Source organism: Phacochoerus africanus, chromosome 14 (assembly GCF_016906955.1).
Source record: "Phacochoerus africanus isolate WHEZ1 chromosome 14, ROS_Pafr_v1, whole genome shotgun sequence".
Classification (NCBI taxonomy): Eukaryota; Metazoa; Chordata; class Mammalia; order Artiodactyla; family Suidae; genus Phacochoerus; species Phacochoerus africanus.
Window position 1 is genome coordinate 26,880,529 of NC_062557.1, and position 20,015 is coordinate 26,900,543.

Consider the following 20,015-nt stretch of genomic DNA (forward strand, 5'->3'; position numbering starts at 1 on the left):
GGAAACTAGCACTGTCAGACCTCTTCCTGATCAAGGGTGGCACTAAGCACTTTGGCATGCATTCGTTACTTCATTTAATCCTCCCTCCATACCAACACAAATTTTTTTTTTTTTTGGTCTTTTTGTCTTTTGAGGGCCGCACCCGAGGCATATGGAGGTTCCCGGGCTAGGGGTCCAATCAGAGCTGTAGCTGCCAGCCTATGCAACAGCCACAGCAACGCTGGATCCTTAACCCACTGAGCAAGGCCAGGGATTGAACCGAGTCCTCATGGATGCTAGTTGGGGTTCGATAACTGTTGAGCCACAACGGGAATGCCAACACAAATTTTTTTAGGGCTCTACTTATTTATTTTCTTTCTTTCTTTTTTGTTTTGTTTTTTTTTGTTTGTCTGTTTTTTTAGGGCTTCACCCACAGCATATGGAAGTTTCCAGGATGAAGAATTGGAGCTGTAGCTGCCAGCCTACAACACAGCCACAGCAACTTGGGATCTGAGCCTCATCCATGACCCACACCACAGTTCACGGCAACGCCGGATCGTTAACCCACTGAGCAAGGCCAGGGATCGAACTCGCAACCTCATGGTTCCTAGTTGGATTCGTTAACCGCTGCGCCACGACGGAAACTCCTTATACTCATTTCTTTTTCGCATCATTGCCAGATTTGTCCGGCAAGAAGTATTCTTTTTTTTTTTTTTTAAATACAGCTTTATTGAGTTATAATTCACACGTACCATCCAATTCACCTACTTAAAATGTGATATCCAGGAGCCATGCTGTGGCATGGTGGGTTAGGGATCTGGTGCTGTCTCCGGCAGCATGGGTTTGATTCCTGGCCTGGCGCGCAATAGGTTAAGGATCTGGTGTTGCCACAGCTGCAGTGTAGGTCCCAGCTGCAGCTCACATTTAATTCCTGGCCCAGGAGCTTCCATATGCCATGGCCGTGGCCAAAAAAATTGTTGCAGTCAATGGTTTTTAGCATATTCACAGATATGTGCACCCATGACCAAAGTCAATTTTTAAAAGTCCATCACTTTTAAAAAGAAACTCCAGGAGTTCCTTCATGGCTCAGTGGGTTGCTGCTGTGGTGTGGGTTCAATCCCTGGCCTGGGAACTTCTGCATGCCACAGGAGTGGCCAATACACAAGTAAAGAAAAAAAGAATGAAAGGAAGAAAGGAAAAGAAATTTCAGGAATTCCTGTGGTGGGGCAGTGGGTTAAGAACCCGACTGTAGTGCTGGAGGTGGCTGTGGATGCACGGGTGCATAGGTTCAATATCTGGCCTGGCACAGTGGGTTAAAGGACCCAGCATTGCCACAGCTGCAGCACAGGTTGCAGCTGCCACCCAGATTCAGTCTCTAGCCTGGGAATTTCCTTTGCCTCAGGTGCAGGAAAAAAAAGAAAGAAACTCCATAGTCTTTAGTGATCATCCTGCATCCTGTACCCTCATTTTCCTCCATCCCTTCCAACCAACCAATTTTGATCTTTTTCTTTCTTTCTTTCTTTGCTTTTTTTTAGGGCCACACCTGCAGCTATGGAAGTTCCCAGGCTAGGGGTTGAATTGGAGCTGCAGCTGCCGGCCTACATCTCAGCCACAGTAACGTGGGATACGAGCCACATCTGTGACATACACTGCAGCTCATGGCAACACTGGATCCTTAACCCATTGAGCGAGGCCAGGGATCAAATCCTCATGGATACGAGTTTGGTTTGTAACCCTCTGAGCCGCAATGGGAACTCCCTTGATCTTTTTTTCTTAATCAATGAACCAACCTGGGGCTTCTTTAATGGGCAGGGCCAGATAAAGGAGGCTACAGCTTGACTCAAGAAATAAAAACAGCTGAGCACATCAGTTTCCAGTTCATAGAGACAGAAAGAAAGGTTCCTTCTGCTTGCAATCCTTACCTCCCAGTGCTGCCCTGGCAGCCGTGGCCTCTACTTTTTAGAAATGAATGTAAGTTTAGGATATTCTGAATGCCAAGCACTATTGCTAGGTTCATCCCGTACATTTCCTTGTGAAATTTCCCAACGACACAGTCAAGTAGACATTAGCCCCATTTCACAAATGATGAAACCGAAATTCAGGGAGGTTGAGTGTCTTGCCCAAGATCACACAGCTGGAATTAGAACCCAGCTGCCTGACTCCAAAGCCCATGATCTTTCCACTTCCTGGACAGTTTTTCAGGTATCTGCTTTCCCAGCTCTTCACCTGAACCCTGTCTGTCCCACATACACCACCTCTGACTCCCCTCACAGCAGGTGCGGAGGTGGGGTGGGGAGGTGGCCTGACCCAGGAGGTGACAGCTTACTCTCCTGGCCAAGCCCATTCCTCCCTGGGATTTTCTGCTTCTGGACATTCAGTCCAGGAGTTCCCATCGTGGCCCAGTGGTTAACAAATACAGCTAGGAACCATGAGGATGAGGGTTCGATCCCCAGCCTCGCTCAGTGGGTTCTTAAGGATCTGGCGTTGCAGTGAGCTGTGGTGTGGGCCGCAGATGCGGCTCGGATCCTACGTTGCTGTGGCTCTGGCGTAGGCAGGCAGCTACAGCTCCGATTCGACCCCTAGCCTGGGAACCTCTATATGCCACGGGTGCGGCCCTAGAAAAGACAAAAAAAAAAAAAAATTCAGTCCAAGTGCCCTCTCCCGCCCCACCCCCGAAATGACTCCACAGCCCTTGTAACAGACTCGCCTCATAGTACGGAGCACACTGGCCTGGTATCCAGCAGGTGCCTAATTCAAGTCGGTTGCCTGTTTTCTCTTGTTGGTTTGCGTCTCTCATATCATGCTGCAGTATCTCATGCTGGATATCCCCAGCGCCCAAGGGCACATAAAATATGAAGGATCCGATTGAATGGACTAAGAGTTGCTCTTTGGCATCTGACGGGGTGCCAAAAAGTGGGGGACACTTCCGACCCCCAGCGAAAGGACAGCACGGCGGCTGCGGTGAGCGCTCCAGTGCCCAGCAGGTGGCGCCGCAGCCCGAGCCGTCCCGGCGCCGCTGAGACCCAGGGCGCGGCCACACAGCCCCCTTCCTTCCGCTGGGGCGGCCCGGCTCTGTGCACACTCCGGCGTCCTTCCCTGGGCTCCTTTTGGGTTCGGGTCCTGCCCCCACTACAGCGGGCGCTATGGCGCTCCCCGGGGCTCGGGCCCGGGGCTGGGTGAGGGCCGCCAATGTGGCCCAGAGACGCCGTCTCTCGGAGGACGCAGGAGGAACCCCGAGTCCGGCGCCCGGGAGCCAGCGCGCCGCGCTTTACGTCCACGTGAGTGGGGTGGGGAGGGGGTGTCGCAGGCTCAGTCGGCTGGAACCCACGAGGTGGCGTATGACCCTACGAGCCCCGCAGCGGTCTTTCCCCGCCCCCAGCCAAGGTCTGGGACTGATTCCCTGGCAGGGAAATGTGTAGATCCAGAGACCTGAAGTTTCTGGTGCTCGCCACCTCGGTGATCTTGACCAAGTGATTTCCTTCTTTCTTTCTTTCTTTCTTTCTTTCTTTCTTTCTTTCTTTCTTTCTTTCTTTCTTTCTTTCTTTCTTTCTTTCTTTCTTCTTTCTTTCTTCTTTCTTTCTTCTTTCTTTCTGTTCTTTCTCCTTCCTTCCTTCCTTCCTTTCTTCCTTCCTTCCTTCCTTCCTTCCTTCCTTCCTTCCTTCCTTTCTTTCCTTTCTTTCCTTTCTTTCTTCTCTTCTGTCTTTTTAGGCCGTACCCGCGGCAAATGGAGGTTCCCAGGCTAGGGGTCGAATCGGAGCTGTAGCTGCTGGCCTACACCACAGCCACAGCAACGTCGGATCCGAGCCGCATCTGCGACCTACACCACGGCTCAGAGCAACGCAGGATCCTTAACCCGCTGAGCGAGGCCAGGGATCGAACCTGCAACCTCATGGTTCCTAGTCGGTTTTGTTTCCGCTGCGCCATGAGGGGAACTCTGATTTCCTCTTTGAACTGCAGTTTTCTCCTGTTGAAGTGGGCTTGCTGATTTCCTTGGGAAGTTGTGTGGCTTAGATGTGGTAGCTACCGTGGATGCACTTCGGGATGGGGATGTGTGCGACTGAACCCAGGAAATGGCCAGGGCAGCCCTGGGTCACCTCTAGTCCCGTTCATATACCCGCTACCCTTAGTGGCCCTACTGTGAGAAGCGCTGCAGTTATTGCAACTTCAACAAGTACATCCCTCGCGGAGTGGACGAGGCTGCTATGAGACGCTGTCTGGTGACGGAGGCTCAGACGCTTTTGCGGCTCAGTGGGGTGCGGCGGTGGGTACTGGGGGCTGTAGGTGGGTATCTTGGGAACTATGTGGGGGAGTGGATGGGACTGGTGCCCACATCCCGGAGGTTTCCCCCGTGTCTCATCTTCTCCATTCTCCTCCACCAGGGTGGAGTCTGTGTTCTTTGGTGGGGGTACCCCCAGTCTAGCCAGCCCCCGTACTGTGGCAGCTGTCCTGGAGGCAGTGGCCCAGGCAACCCATCTGCCTGCAGACTCTGAAGTTACATTGGAGGCCAACCCTACCTCGGCGCCAGGCTCCAGGCTGGCAGCATTCCGGGCAGCAGGAGTCAACAGGTTGTCCATTGGCCTCCAGGTAACCCATCTCACCCACCGCATACAAGTGCTGTCTCTGCTCTGGTCACATTCATTCATTGGGCAACATTTATTTAATTTTTATTTATTTATTTATTTTTTGCTTTTTAGGGCCCTACCCTCAGCATATGGAGGTTCCCAGGCTAGGGGTTGAATTGGAGCTACCGCTGCCGGCCTACACCACAGCCACAGCAACACAGGATCTGCGCTGTGTCTACAACCTACACCACAGCTCATGGCAACGCCAGATCCTTAAGCCACTGAGTGAGGCCAGGGATCGAACCCGCAACCTCATGGTTCCTAGTCGGATTCATTTCCCCTGCACCACGACGGGAACTCCCATTGGGTAATATTTATTGAGCTCCTTCTGGGGGTCAGGGCCCTGCAGGCACTGACAAGTGTATGGTGACACTTTGGTAACTACCTAATTGTCTGCTGCTGCGCTAGACCAAAGACTCTATGAAGCAGGGATCGTACATACTTTTTTGTTCCTCACAGCATCCCAAGTACCCACTACCATGCCTGGCACATAGTAAATGCTTGAAAAAATTTGGTTACATGATTGGAGACACAGGAGAGGTAGACTGGAGATCAGATCAGCACAGCCACAGCAATGCCAGATCTGAGCTGCATCTGGACCTACGCCACAGCTCACAGCAACACCGGATCCTTCATCCACTGAGCAGGGCTAGGGATCAAACCCGCATCCTCATGAATACTAGTCGAGTTCGTTACTGCTGCGCCATCATGGGAACTCCTGAAGGGTTTTTTTGGTTTTTTGGTTTTTTTTTTTTTTTTGTCTTTTTGCCTTTTCCAGGGCTGCTCCTGCGGCATATGGAAGTTCCCAGGCTAGGGGTCTAATTGGAGCTGCAGCTGCTGGCCTGCACCACAGCCACAGCAATGCGGGATCTGAGCCTCGTCTGAGACTTACAACCCCAGCTCACAGCAATGCCGGATCCTTAACCCACTGAGCGAGGCCAGGGATCAAACCCGCAACCTCATGGTTCCTGGTCGCATTTGTTAACCACCGAGCCACGACGGGAACTCCTCCTGAAGGTTTTTAAGTGGAGAGAAATACATTCCTCTTGGATTGGCCCCTGATAGTTCCATGGCCACTACTGCGTACACTTATCACTTCCCATAGGGTTTGGGGTCAGGGCTTTGTCCTGATGGAACATGTTGAAAGGGACACACCATTTCTGAGATATTCTACCCCTAAATGCTTACAAATCTTTTTTTTTTCTTTTTTTGTCTTTTTAGGGGCCACACTCACAGCATATATGGTTTTCAGGCTAGGAGTCCAATCAAAGCCGTAGCCACCAGCCTACACCACAGCCACAGCAACTTGGGATCCAAGCCTCATCTGTGACCTACACCACAGCTCACGGCAATGCCAGATCCTTAACCCACTGGCTAACCTCTGAGCCACGACAGGAACTCCACTGCTTACATATCTTGAATCTAAATTGTGAGGAAACATCAGGAACACCTCAATTAAGAGCCTTTGTGTGTGTGTGTGTGTGGTAAAAACAGATACATGAGCTCAATCTACCCTCTTAACAGTTTTTTAATGTACAGTATAATATTGCTTGTTGTCAACACAATGATGTATAGCAGATTGCTAGGACCTACTAAGAGACATTTTAAAAAACTACTAGCCTTGGAGTTCCTGTCGTGGCGCAGTGGTTAACGAATCCGACTAGGAGCCATGAGGTTGCAGGTTCGATCCCTGGCCTTGCTCAGTGGGTTAAGGATCCGGCGTTGCCGTGGGCTGTGGTGTAGGTCACAGACACGGCTCAGATCCCGCGTTGCTGTGGCTCTGGTGTAGGCCGGCAGCTACAGCTCCGATTCGACCCCTAGCCTGGGAACCTCCATATGCTTCAGGAGCGGCCCTAGAAAAGGCAAAAAGACAAAAACCCCCAAAAACCTACTAGCCTTTACTTTTCAAAAATGTCAGTGTTATAAAAGACAAGGGTAGGGAGGATCTTAACTAAAAGAGACTAAAGAGACAGTGACAGGAGTTCCCGTTGTGGTTCAGTGGTAATGAAACTGACTAGGATCCATGGGGATGCCGGTTCAATCCCTGGCCTCACTCAGTGGGTTAAAGGATCCAGCGTTGCCGTGAGCGGTGGTCAGATGTAGCTCAGATTTTGCGTTGCTGTGGCTGTGGTGTAGGCTGGCAGCTGTAGCTCTGATTCAACCCCTAGTCTGGGAACCTCCATATGTCACACCTGTGGTTCTAAAAAGCAAAAGAAAACAAAAACTGATTGTTGGCTTTGGAGTCTGACAGTCTGAATTTCCAGATCTGATTTTGCCATTGTATGACCTCTGAGCCTCAGTTTTGTCATCTGTAAAATGCAGCTAATGATAGGGGGTTACAAGGATAAATTAGATATTACATAAGAATACACAAGAGTTCTCTTGTGGTGCAGCAAGTTAAGGACCTGGCATTGTCACTGCAGCACTTTGGGTTGCTGCTGTGGCACACATTCACTCCCCCTGGAAACTTCTGCATGCCTCTGGCGTGGACCCCTCCACTGCCCAAAAAAGAATACTTTTGCACACAGTGACCCTTCAGGGAATGGTACCCCCGCTACTGGCTTGACCATCTGCCTTCCAGCTCCCTGCCATGTCCTGTGTATCTGTGCCTTGCCCTGTATCTGTGTCTGCAGGAAGGTCAGGCGGGTGTTTCTTTCTCCCTCTGAGCCGGCCTACATGCTCCCAGTCCTTAGATGACGCAGAGCTCCAGCTTCTGGGGAGGACACACTCGGCTGGTGATGCTCTGCGGACGCTGGCGGAGGCCCGGCGCCTGTTCCCGGGGCGTGTATCTGTGGACCTGCTGCTGGGGCTGCCGGCGCAGCAGGTGGGGCCATGGCTTCGGCAGCTGCAGGAACTGCTGCGCCGCTGTGATGACCACATCTCCCTCTACCAGCTGACCCTGGAGCGGGGCACTGCACTCTTCGCCCAGGTGCAGCAGGGTGCCCTTCCTGCCCCTGACCCTGAACTTGCTGCTGAGATGTACCAGCAGGGTCGGGCAGTCCTTCGGGAGGCCGGCTTCCGCCAGTACGAGGTCTCCAACTTCGCCCGGAATGTAAGTCCTGGGGCAGAAGGTGGGGCATGGGCAGGCTGAGGTGTGACCAGGCAGTTGTGGCCCTTTGAGGAGAAGGGTGCTTCTGAGGCTTGAGACGGGGGTGGGGGAACACACATTCTACCTGGGTGCCCTTTATTTGAGCAGAAAGCGGCTCTGTGCTGACTATTCCCTCTCTCCCCACCAGGGGGCGCTTAGTACCCACAACTGGACTTACTGGCAGTGCGGTCAGTACCTTGGCGTTGGGCCTGGTGAGTCCCCTGTGAACCATAGAAGGGATGACTCAGGAGAGCAATGTCATGGCTGTGTGCTCTTGGGCCACTTATTAACCTCTCCAGCCTCTGTTTCCTTATAGGTAAAGGGTGGCAAAAAAGATTCCCTCCTTGTCGAGCAGTTAAGTATGTATTTTGAGGCACTTGGTATAGTGCCTGGCATTGTGGTTCTTGACCTGAAGCATCCATCAGAATTATCTGGATTGCTTATTAAAACCCAGCTGGGCTCCAACAAAAAACCTAGATTTTTTTTTTTTGGGGGGGGGGGCCCTAAAAAGAACCACACCCATGGCACATGGAAGTTCCCAGGCTAGGGCTCGAATTGGAACTGCAGCTGCTGGCCTACACCACAGCCACAGCAACCCAGGATCTGAGCCGAGTCTGTGACCTACCCCACAGCTCACAGCAACACCAGATCCTTAACTCACTGAGCGAGGCCCAGGATCGAACCTGCGTCCTCATGGATGCTAGTCAGATTCATTTCCTCTGAGCCAAGATAGGAACTCCTAGAATTTTTGAAGTTGGACTGGGCCTGAGAATGTACATTTCCAGCACATTAGATGCTGGCGATCCAGGGGCCGCACGTTAGAACCACTGATTCAACATGTGGGAAGCACACAGTGTTAGCTGCTATTAAAGGGGGGTTGGTTATTGATATTGTCAGGGGCCCATGGGCGATTTATACCCCAGGGGGCCGGGGGCCACACCCGAGAGGCTCGGATCCAGACCCTGGAGCCGGACAACTGGATGAAGGAGGTGATGCTGTTCGGTCACGGCACCCGGAGGCGCATCCGCCTGGGCGAGCTGGAGCTGTGAGCACCTGAGGGCACAGGGCTCTTCACCCAGGCCTCCCCTGTATCCCCAAGAACCACCCCTTGCACATCTTTGCTTCCTGCCTTGTCCTTCCCCCACCCCGCCCCATACTGCTCGATCCTCATAAGCCCCTCAGACACAGACCCCAGAGGAGGGTTTGAAGCATGGGAGAAGCACACATCTCCTCTCCACGACCCCTTAATGGTTTTTCTTTCAGGCTGGAGGAGGTTTTGGCCATGGGGCTACGCACAGATGTGGGGCTCACTCACCAGGTAAGAGATCAGGGGGCTCTGACACACTGCTTCCTCCTCCTGGGCCTCTCAGAATCACTCCTCTTTGTCTCAGTCTCTCTTCTACACACACACACACACACACACACACACACACACACACACACACACTCACTCACTCCTCCCCATCCTCTGGGATGGCAGCTAGAGGCCTTGGTCCAGCCAAACCCTGATGGGCAACACAGTGCAATGATGAGAACTCTAGACGCTAGGGCTGCAGAGACCCAGGCACTGGTCCCCATTCCCTTGCAGCCTTGGGCACACATCCTTTCACCTCTGAACTTCACTTTTCTCAGCCGTCTAAGGGACTAGACTGGATGAAGAGTTTTCAAATGTTTTTAAACAGTGCTGAGGAGTTCCCATCATGGCTCAGCGGTCAATGAACCCGACTAGGAACCATGAGGTGGCACGGTCGATCCCTGGCCTCGCTCAGCGGGTTAAGGATCTGGTGTTTGCTGTGAGCTGTGGTGTAGGTCACAGACGCCGCTCGGATCCAGTGTTGCTGTGGCTATAGTGCAGGCCGGCAGCTACAGCTCCAATTTGACCCCTAGCCTGGGAACCTCCATATGCCACGGGTGTGGCCCTAAAAAGCAAAAAATAAAATAAAAATAAAAATAAACAGTGCTGAAAGCTCAGTTAGGAAGTATAATAAATAAAGATCAATCTTGAGTTCAGAGCTGCACTAGATGAAGTCAGAGCCACAGGACCCTGGCTGGGGCTGGCCACCCTCTGGCCAACACAGGGAAGGGGAGGAGCAGAGGGAGACCTGGCTCAGCTGGGAACTGGGTTTTGGCCTGAACGTGGAATAGGGGTGAAGGTGCCGAGCTCCCTGCTGGCCCATTGGCCTGGTCCTGGTGTGCATGACAGTCAGTTCCTGAAATTCTCTCTCTCTCTCTCTTTTTTTTTTTTTGTCTTTTTAGGCCTGCACTGGTGGCATATGGAGGTTCCCAGGCTAGGGGTCAAATTGGAACTGCAGCTGCAGGCCTACACCATAGCCACAGTAATGCCATATCCGAGCCATGTCTGTGATCTGTATCGCAGCTCACGGCCATGCTGCATCCCCGACCCACTTAGTGAGACCAGGGATCGAACCTGCGTCCTCATGGATGCTAGTCAGATTTCTTTCCACTGAGCCATATTAGGAACTCCAGTTTCTGAGATTCTTATGCTGGACTGGACCCCTCTCACCCCTCACTGCCTGGGACAGCCCCACCAGTTCCTCGCCTTGTGGTCCCTGCACCTCTGATGACCCTTCTGGTCTCTGTAGCACTGGCAGCAGTTTGAGCACCAGCTGACCCTGTGGGATGTATTTGGAGCCAGTGAGGAGGTGAAGGTGCTGCTGGAGCAATGCCTTTTGCTGCTGGATCACAGGTGCGTTGCGAGGGGGTGTTGGTAAGGGGTCCCAGGGAACCCTGACTACAGATCCACAGACCTGGGAGAGGTGAGGATTGAAGCTGGTAAGGCGGGAATTCCCAATGTGGCTCAGTGGGTTAAGAACTCGACATGGTATCCATGAGGATGTGGGTTCGATCCCGGGCCTTGCTCAGTGAGTTAAGGATCCAGCTCAGTGGGTTAAGGTTGCCGTGAACTGTGGCGTAGGTCGCAGAAGTGGCTCAGATCCCGTGTTGCTATGGCTGTGGCTTAGGCTGGCAGCTGCAGCTCCAGTTCAACCCCAGCCCAGAAACTTTCATATGATGCAGGTACGGCCCTAAAAAGGAAACAACAACAACAACGAAAACTGGTAAGATGGGGCAGTCATAGCCAGATCTCTTGTCTTTCCAGGGGTCTTCGGTGTTCCTGGGAGGGGCTGGCCGTGCTGGACTCTCTGTTGCCCACCCTTCTCTCTCGGCTCCAAGAGGCCTGGCAGCAGAGACCCTCCTCCCCTGTGCCAGGAGGATAACCTCACGTTCCTGTATCCCAGGACCCTGCCAGGCGGGCTCTGGGGGCTGGGCTGACACTGCAGTCTTCTCCCCTGGCTCTGGTCACTGCTCAGCCCTGCATCCCCAGGGGAATGGCTCCAGTAGGGGGGGACATCCTTGTCTGGGAACTAACACTAAATGCACCCACCCCTGCCAGAGAAGGATCGATGGTTTCTGTGGGTACCTCTTCCCATCAGTAGACTCTAGAGCAAATCCTGCTGGCAAGAGGTTCTGAGAAATAGAGCTCTCAGGCTTCCTGCCCCTGCAGGAAGAACAGGACAAGAGTGGCCAGCACAGCAGCCTTGTCAGACTCTGAGACAGCGGGAAAGATCAGAGCAAGCCTTGCCTCTTCTCTTTTGGCCACCAGGCTATGTTAGGAGCCCCCCAGGCCCCCTAGAGTCCCCCCATTCCTCCCCTTGCAGCCTTTCCCTTGAGAGAGTGACGGTGGGGAGAAGCTAAGTGGGGACAGGGAAGGGGAGAATTCAGGAAAGACCAGAGCCTGGTAGCTCTCCCCTGGCCTGCAGAGGGATCACCTGCTTTTATTTAAAGAGCCTCATGCAGAAATTGGCAGAACAAGGTAACTCAAAAGTATAATAGAAAAAATTTAAAAAAATAAAAACCTAAAAAAATAATGAAAATAAAAAGAGCTTCAGCGTTCCCGTGGTGGTGCAGCAGAAACGAATCCAACTAGGAACCATGAGGTTGCGGGTTTGATCCCTGATCTCACTAAGTGGGTTAAGGATCCAGCGTTGCCGTGAGCTGTGGTGTAGGCATTGCTGTGGGTGTGGTGTAGGCTGGCGGCTACAGCTCCAATTCGACCCCTAGCCTGGGAACCTCCATATGCCGCGGGTTCAGGCCCTAAAAAGACAAAAGACAAAATAAAATAGAGTCTCTGAACCACGTATGAAGATTAAAAAAAGCCTCAGGGAGTTCCCGTCGTGGCGCAGTGGTTAACAAATCCGACTAGGAACCATGAGGTTGCGGGTTCGATCCCTCGCCTTGCTCAGTGGGTTAACTGATCCGGCATTGCCGTGAGCTGTGGTGTAGGTTGCAGATGCGGCTCAGATCCCACGTTGCTGTGGCTCTGGCGTAGGCCGGTGTCTACAGCTCCGATTCGACCCCTAGCCTGGGAACCTCCATGTGCCGTGGGAGCAGCCCAAGAAATGGCAAAAAGACAAAAAAAAAAAAAAGCCTCAGAAGCCCACCTGGGAGCCCACCTTGCCTATGGGCCTCTCCTTTGTCTGGGGTCCTTCCTGGAGTGTAGGATCCTGATTTGAGGGCTTGAGGCTGAGTCTAGGGCTAAGATGCCCTCCTGACAATCATTTGCCCAGCGATCTTAGCATTCATCAATGATCCTTGCCCCAATCAGTGACTAGATTAGGACTTGCAAAATGTTAATTTCTGACTATTGTTCCGTCTGCATTCGTTGACTGGCACGCATCTGTAAAAAAGAACTTTCTTGGAGTTCCTGCTATGGTGCAGTGGGCTAAGAATCTGACTGCAGCAGCTCGTAGGTTGTAGCTGTGGCTTGGATTCGATCCCTGGCCTAGGAACTTCCACATGCCACGGGTGCAGTTACATATTTAAAAAAAGAAAAAAAAAAAAAAGGAGTTCCCATTGTGGCTCAGTGGTTGACGAATCTGACTAGGAACAATGAGGTTGCTGGTTCAATCCCTGCCCTTGCTCAGTGGGTTAAGGATCTGGCATTGCCGCGAGCTATGGTGTAGGTTGCAGATGCAGCTCAGATCCTGCGTTGCATGTGTCTCTGGCTCAGGCCGGTGGCTACAGCTCCGATTTGACCCCTAGCCTGGGAACCTCCATATGCTGCAGGAGCGGCCCTAGAAAAGGCAAAAAGACAAAACCAAAAAAAAAAAAAAAAGGCACAACGTACACCACAGCTCTTGGCAACGCCAGATCCCCCACCCACTGAGCGTGGCCAGGAATTGAACCTGCAATCTCATGGTTACTAGTCAGATTCGTTTCTACTGCGCCACAGCAGGAATTCCAGGGCTGGTACTCTTAACCTGGAAATTCTATGCTGGAGTTGGGGAGTTGGGGAAGGGAGGCATTTTCCTGTGAGGAGGCTCCATCTATCAAAGGGGGCCCTAATGTCAAAGGTAATTTAGCACCCCTACAAATCAGGGCACACTAAGCTCAGTCTCTAGCTGGGTGACTGAGGATGGGGTCCACCCCCCCCACCCCCCCACCCCCACCCCCCCGCCACCCCGACCCCTCAGAGGTGAGCACGCGCATTTCCTGTGTGCCCTGTGAGTGTGAATATCAGGCCTTCTTTGACCTTGTGGTAACATGGTAAGTGTTACTGCCTCTCCTTTTGTCATGAAATATTCAGCAGGCACTAATAGTGCGCCAGGCCCTGAGTGGCACGCAGCGAGGAATAAGACCTGTCCCAGCCCTGGAGCATCTCACCACTGTGCCTATAGATGTGGAGAGAGAGAAACTCCAGGGTTATCTGTAAAGCTGTGTAGGGGGCTGTGGAAGCCTGTGGCGCATTCAGTTCTGAGGAGGTGGGAGCAGGAATGGGGAAATATGTTTTTCTTACTACCTCCTCTGGCCCTTGGGGCAGCTGGCCAGGATGACCTGTGCTGCCGCGGAGAGCCTATTCTTGAGCCTTCCCCTGCCCCGATCTTGACATTCAAGATGTGAGCATGGGGCTGGAGCTGGTGCGCCACCAGATAACTTGGGCCCACTCAGGTTTCTGCCAGCTGCCAGGGCTCGTGCCACCTGAAATGCCCGGCCCTCCCTGCTGGGGCACCTCCCGAGGCCTGTGCAGAGGGGCTGGACAGGAGCCAGGTGGGCAAGGCCCGGATCATACCTTCTGTGACTCAGCTTCCCACCCTCACCAGGTGAATCAGAATCTTGGGGAGGTGGAGCCCAGGAATCTAGTTTTTAAATGTTGCCTGAGCGGCTCTCAGGATCGGGCCAGCTTGAGAAGCCCTGTCCTCTCCTTTTCCATCCTGAGAAGCTGGGATCAGGAGAAATGCGGGGGTTGGGGGGGAAGTGAGGCTAATTCCAGACTATGCCCAAGTGGAGTGGGGTCCTCCCCTCTGCATCCAGGCCTTCTGGGGCTCGTCCATCAAAGGGTTTCTCCTCCTCTCTATGGAAACTTCCACTGTCATCTTTTCACCTGTCCTGTTGGAAAGCACAGACACAAACAAGAGGGGTGAGCAAGCTACTCTGACGATGAGGTGATGAGGGGGATTGGGGAAGTATAAATGTGTCTGAGTATGTGGTTACAGCTTGAAGGACCAAACCTAGAGTGTGGACAATTTTGTTTTATTTTATTTTATTTTTGCTTTTTAGGGCCGCACTCGCGGCATATGGAGGTTCCCAGGCTAGGGGTCTAAATGGAGCCACAGCAATGCCAGATCTGAGCCGTGTCTGCAACCTACACCACAGGTCACAGCAATGCCAGATCCTTAACCCACTGAGCGAGGCCAGGGATTGAACCCACAACCTCGTGGTTCCTGGTTGGATTCGTTTCTGCTGCACCACGATGGGAACTCCTAGTGAGGACAGTTTTAAAGCGGACCTTTAAATTGACTGAGCCACCCCTCCTCTCACCCCTGTCTCCATCCCCAACCAAGGAGAGTGAAGTAAGCAGGACAGCTATTTTCTTTCTTTCTTTTTTTTTTTTCTTTTCATTTCAGTATTTTTTTTTTTTTTTTCCTGTGCTCACAGCATGTGGAAGTTCCCAGACCAGGAATCGAACCTGAGGTGCAGCAGTGATAACACCAAGTCCTTAACCACTAGGCCATCAGGGAACTCCCCAGGACAGCTATTTTCATTTCCATTTTATGTATGGGGACTGTCAAAGAGGCCCACTATCTTGACTCATAACATAGCGTGCCATTTCTGGGCATTTAGAACTTTATTTCATTCTTACCATGGGTCAGGTAGATTGATTATCTCTCTTTTTTTTTTTTTTGGTCTTTTTGCCTTTTCTAGGGCAGCTTCCCACGGCATATGGAGGTTCCCAGGCTAGGGGTCCAGTCAGAGCTGTAGCCACCAGCCTACACCAGAGCCACAGCAACACAGGATCCGAGCTGCGTCTGTAACCTACACCACAGCTCACAGCAACACCGGATCCTTAACCCACTGAGCAAGGCCAGGGATCGAACCCGACAACCTCATGGTTCCTAGTCGGATTCGTTAACCACTATGCTACGACGGGAACTCCTGATTATCTCTTGAATTAGGCAAATCCTGACCTCTCTCTGGCCCCTCTGGCTCAGGCTTGAGCCACAGTCTTTGTCTGATGCTGGGTAGCTTGGCCTTGAGTCTATGTTTTTCCCTCTTGGAGAACCCACGTATCCCATCTCCATGAGACCATCAACTTCTTGGGAAAGAACTGCATTCTGCAAAGAAAGGACTTTAAATAATAGGATTGCTTTAAACTGAATGTTTATGTTCCCTCCAGAGTTTGTATGTGGAAACTGTATCCGCAGGGGTATGGTGTTTGGGAGTGGAGCTTGGGAGGTGATTGGGTCATGAGGATGGAGCCTCAGGAATAGGATTAGGGGCCTTATGAAAGAGCCTCAGAGAGCTCCCTTGTGCCTTCATGTGCAGACATGGAGAGAAGACAGCTGGGAACCAGTGAATCTGGAATCAGGCCCTTGTCAAACACCAAATCTCCTGGCATCTTGATCTTAGGACTTCCAAGCCTTCAAAACTGTGAGAAATAAATATTTGTTAAGCCACCCAGGCTCTGGTATTCTTTTTTTTTTCTTCTTTTTTGTCTTTTTTAGGGCTGCACCTGCAGCATGTGGAGGTTCCCAGGCTAGGGGCCTACACCACAGCCACAGCAACGCAGGATCCGAGCTGTGTCTGTGGCCTACACTACACCTCACGGCAAGGCCGGATCCCCAACCCACAGAGCGAGGCCAGGGGTCGAACCTGTATCCTCATGGATCCTAGTCAGAATTGTTTCTGCTGAGCCACGATGGGAACGCCTATGGTATTCTTTTTATAGCAGCCCGAATGGACTAAGATAAGGATGAGATAATTTATGTGGTACCTTGTATTATTATTCAAAATGTTTACCATTATTTATCCCTGCCCTGTTGAACTTGGAAAGGGTCATGAGACTTGCCCAGCACAGGTTGTAGGAGCCAAGGGGTGGTCCATCATCTCCCACTTACCGTTGTGAACCAGTAGATTTGGGCTTGTTTGGTACTGCAGCAATGTAACTGAGACTAAACTGCTTGATACAATTTGTAACCCCACCATTCAGAGATTAACTGCTGTTAAGATTCTGGTGTGTATTAGCAGAAATTCTTTTTTTTTTTGTCTTTTTGCCATTTCTTGGGCCGCTCCCACGGCATATGGAGGTTCCCAGGCTAGGGGTCCAGTCGGAGCTATAGCTGCCAGCCTACACCAGAGCCACAGCAACGCTGGATCCGAGCCACATCTGCGACCTACACCACAGCTCACGGCAGCGCTGGATCCTTATCCCACTGAGCAAGGCCAGGGATCGAACCCGCAACCTCATGGTTCATAGTCGGATTTGTTAACCACTGCTGCCACGATGGGAACTCCATATTAGCAGAAATTCTTACATGCAGATGAACTTAATTATGTAGACATAGACTCAGAAGAAATGAGATCATGTGAATTTTGCTTTGGAGCTTCCTGTTATATCTCAAATATGCTGGGTATTTTTTCGTGTCAAATTTCTATGTATATCTTTTTTTTTTTTTTTTTTTTGCCATGCCTGTGGCATGTGGAAGTTCCTGGGCCAGGGTTCAAAATCCATGCTACAGCAGTGATCTGAACCACAGCAATGACAACACCAGTCCTTAACCCGCTGAGCCACTAGGGAACTCCCACATCCTTTTTATCTTTTTTCCTTTTTCAGTTGCCCTGCAGCATATGGAGCTCCCAGGCCAGGGATCAGGTCCGAGCCACAGTTGTGACTTATCCTGCAGCTGCAGCAGCGCTGGATCCTTTAACCCATTGTACCAGGCCAGGGATTGAACCTGTGCCTTGGCACTGCAGAGACACCGCCAATCCCACTGGATTCCCCACATCCCTTTTTTTTTTTTGTCTTTTTGCCATTTCTTGAGCCGCTTCTGCGGCATATGGAGGTTCCCAGGCTAGAGGTAGAATCGGAGCTGTAGCCGCCACCCTACGCCAGAGCCACAGCAACGTGGGATCTGAGCCGCGTCTGCAACCTACACCACAGCTCACGGCAACGCCGGATCCGTTAACCCCCTGAGCAAGGGCAGGGATCGAACCTGCAACCTCATGGTTCCTAGTTGGATTCATTAACCACTGCACCACGACGGGAACTCCAACACATCCTATTTTTTAAGTGTAGCTTCATAGTATACCACTGCACGGCTATACTGAAATTTGGTTTCCCAGTTCCTTTCTGGTGAAACAGAGGGTTTAATTTTTTATTTTTATAAACTCAGTGATGAACATCTTATGTAAATATTTTTATGCATTGGCTCAATCATTTCCTTAAGTTTAAATTCCAAGGAGTGGGCTTCCTAACTCTGAGGATACACACATCCTTCGTTGGGATACAAAGGGCCAAGCCGCCAAGCCGCAAGGAGGCCTGGTGGTTCACGCCTTGCCAACTCACTGGTCAGTTGCAAACATGGTCAGTTTTTCCAGCTGATTCCGATCTGGACAGCACTTTTATTTATTTATTTATTTAGCCTTTTTTTTTTTCCCCCTAGGGCCGCACCTGCAGCATATGAGAGTTCCCAGGCTAGGGGTTGAATCAGAGCTACAGCTGCTGGCCTACACCACAGCCACAGCAACATGGAATTTGAGCTGCATCTGCGACCTACACCACAGCTCACAGCAACACTGGATCCTTAACCCACTAAGCAAGACCAGGGATCGAACCCACAACCTCATGGTTCCTAGTTGGATTCATTTCCGCTGCGCCACGATGGGAACTCCAGGTGTTGAATTTTGTCAAATTCTTTTTCTGCATCACTAGAGATGATCATGTTTTATTCTGTTAATATGACCTATCACATTGATCAACTTCCCTATGTTGAAGCAGCCTTGCTTTCCAGGAATAAACCCCACTCGATCAAAAGGTATGACCTGCTCAGTTAGGTTTGCTAGTAAATTTTGTTGAGAATTTTTGCATCAGTGTCCCTAAAAGGATATTCATTTGCAGTTTGCTTTTTCTTTTTTTGGTCTTTTGTCTTTTTAGGGCTGCACATGCCACGTATGGAGTTCCCAGGCTAGGGGTCAAATCGGAAGTGTAGCTGCTGGCCTATGCCTCAGCCACAGCAATACCAGATACAAGCCTTGGCTGTGACCTATGCCACAGCTCACGGCAACGCCGGATCCTTAACCTGACTGAGCGAGGCCAGGGATCAAGCCCGAATCCTCACGGATACTAGTTGGGTTTGTTACTGCTAAACCGCAGTGGGAACTCCACTTTAATGATTCTTGATGTGAATCGTTATATTGTTTTCCAAGGGGCTTTTCTGCTTAAAAAATGATCATGCTCTTTTTCAACCATAGAGAAGAAAGCAAAACTTCTACTACCCAGAAATTAGCACTACAACATTTGGTCAACCATCCTTCCAGACATTTCTTGATGCTTAGATATACATATCCACGTAGAAATAAAAATAACTTTTCACGAAAGAGATCAGACTCGTGTGCCAGTTTTGCAACCTGTTTTTTTACTCAACAACATGTCCTGGGTTTTTCTAATTGCTTCTGTCACCACCAGTGCATATGTGGGAGCGTAATGTAGTGTAGTAATAGCTGTAAGCCAGGCATGGTGCCAAGGATTTTATCTGCCTTAGTTCATTTAAGCACCACAACAACACAAGGAAAGAAGTTCTATTATTATCATGCCGACTTTACAGATGAGCAAACAGGCTCAGGGGAATTGGCTGCCCCAGGTCACATAGCTAGGAGGTGATGGGGCTCGCACTCAAGCCAAGGTCCCCGGGGCTCCAAAACAGATGCTGACATCAATAACACATGAATATATAGCAGAAATTGGCACATTGTAAGTCAACTACACTGCAATTAAAAAACAAGACATGAATACATTGTTAATATAAAAGATTATAATAAGAGTAAGCATTTACACTGTACATTTCCACAGAGGTTTGATGTGTGTATTAGCTGAGATTCAACTACGCGTGACAGAAAATCAAAGTACCATAAACTTGAATAAATCTATTTATTTTTCTTCCACATGAAAGACGTCTGAACAAAGCATTTCAGGGCCAGCATGGTGGACCCATGGTCACTGGGTGAAAAACGGAGGCTTCTAACTTGATGCTCTGTATCCTCAGTTCCTAGCTTCCATCCCCAAGGTCTCTGCATGGTCTCATGTGGTCCCTGGAGCTCCAGCCAGCATGTCTGCATTGCAGGAAATAAGCATGTTGCTGCTTCCTTACCATACCCCATAGTAGAAAGGCTTGGTTATTTTTTTAAAAAGGGTAGAAATAGGAGTTCCCATTGTGGCACAGCAGAAAAGAATCCGACTAGTATCCATGAGAATGTAGGTTTGAACCCGATCCTTGCTCAGTGGGTCACGGATCCAGAGTTGCCGTCACCTGTGGTATAGGTCACAGACGTGGCTTGGATCCCAAGTGGCTGTGGCTGTGGTGTAGGCCAGCAGCTGTAGCTCCAATTAGACCACTAGCCTGGGAACTTCCATATGTTGTAGGTGCGGCACTAAAAAGCAAATAAATAAATAAATAAGGTGAGAATAGATATTAAAGAAGCAATCAGGGAGTTCCCATTGTGGCTCAGTGGGTTAAGCACCTGACTAGTATCCAGGATGCATGTTCGATCCCTGGCCCCACTCAGTGGGTTAAGGATCTGGCATTGCTGTGAGCTGTGGTGTAGGTCACAGGCATGGCTTGGATCCTGTGTTGCTGAGGCTGTGGCCCAGGCTGGCAGCTGCAGCTCTGATGTGACCCCTAGCCTGGGAACTTTCATATGCCACAGGTGTGGCCCTAAAAAAAGCAAAAAAAGAAAGAAAAGAGAGGAGTTCCATCGTGGCTCAGTGGTTAACGAACCCAACTAGTATCCATGAAGATATGGGTTCCATCCCT

The 20,015-nt window shown here is 50.8% G+C and overlaps 1 protein-coding gene across 2 annotated transcripts; it reads left to right on the forward strand.

The window, feature by feature from the left end:
• Window positions 1-2,754: 2,754 nt before the first annotated feature.
• Window positions 2,755-11,100, forward strand: RSAD1 (radical S-adenosyl methionine domain containing 1). 2 transcript variants are annotated; one of them, XM_047758217.1, is made up of 9 exons: window positions 2,756-3,257; window positions 4,107-4,240; window positions 4,359-4,563; window positions 7,288-7,653; window positions 7,838-7,901; window positions 8,587-8,734; window positions 8,953-9,007; window positions 10,293-10,396; window positions 10,808-11,100. In XM_047758217.1, the coding sequence occupies exons 1-9, from the start codon at window positions 3,123-3,125 to the stop codon at window positions 10,923-10,925; spliced, it is 1,329 nt and encodes a 442-aa protein (XP_047614173.1). In that variant the 5' UTR covers window positions 2,756-3,122; the 3' UTR covers window positions 10,926-11,100. The 2 variants fall into 2 exon arrangements, with proteins under 2 accessions (XP_047614174.1, XP_047614173.1); XM_047758218.1 differs by lacking the exon at window positions 4,107-4,240 and having other exon boundaries at window positions 2,755-3,257.
• The last annotated feature ends 8,915 nt before the right edge of the window (window positions 11,101-20,015 follow it).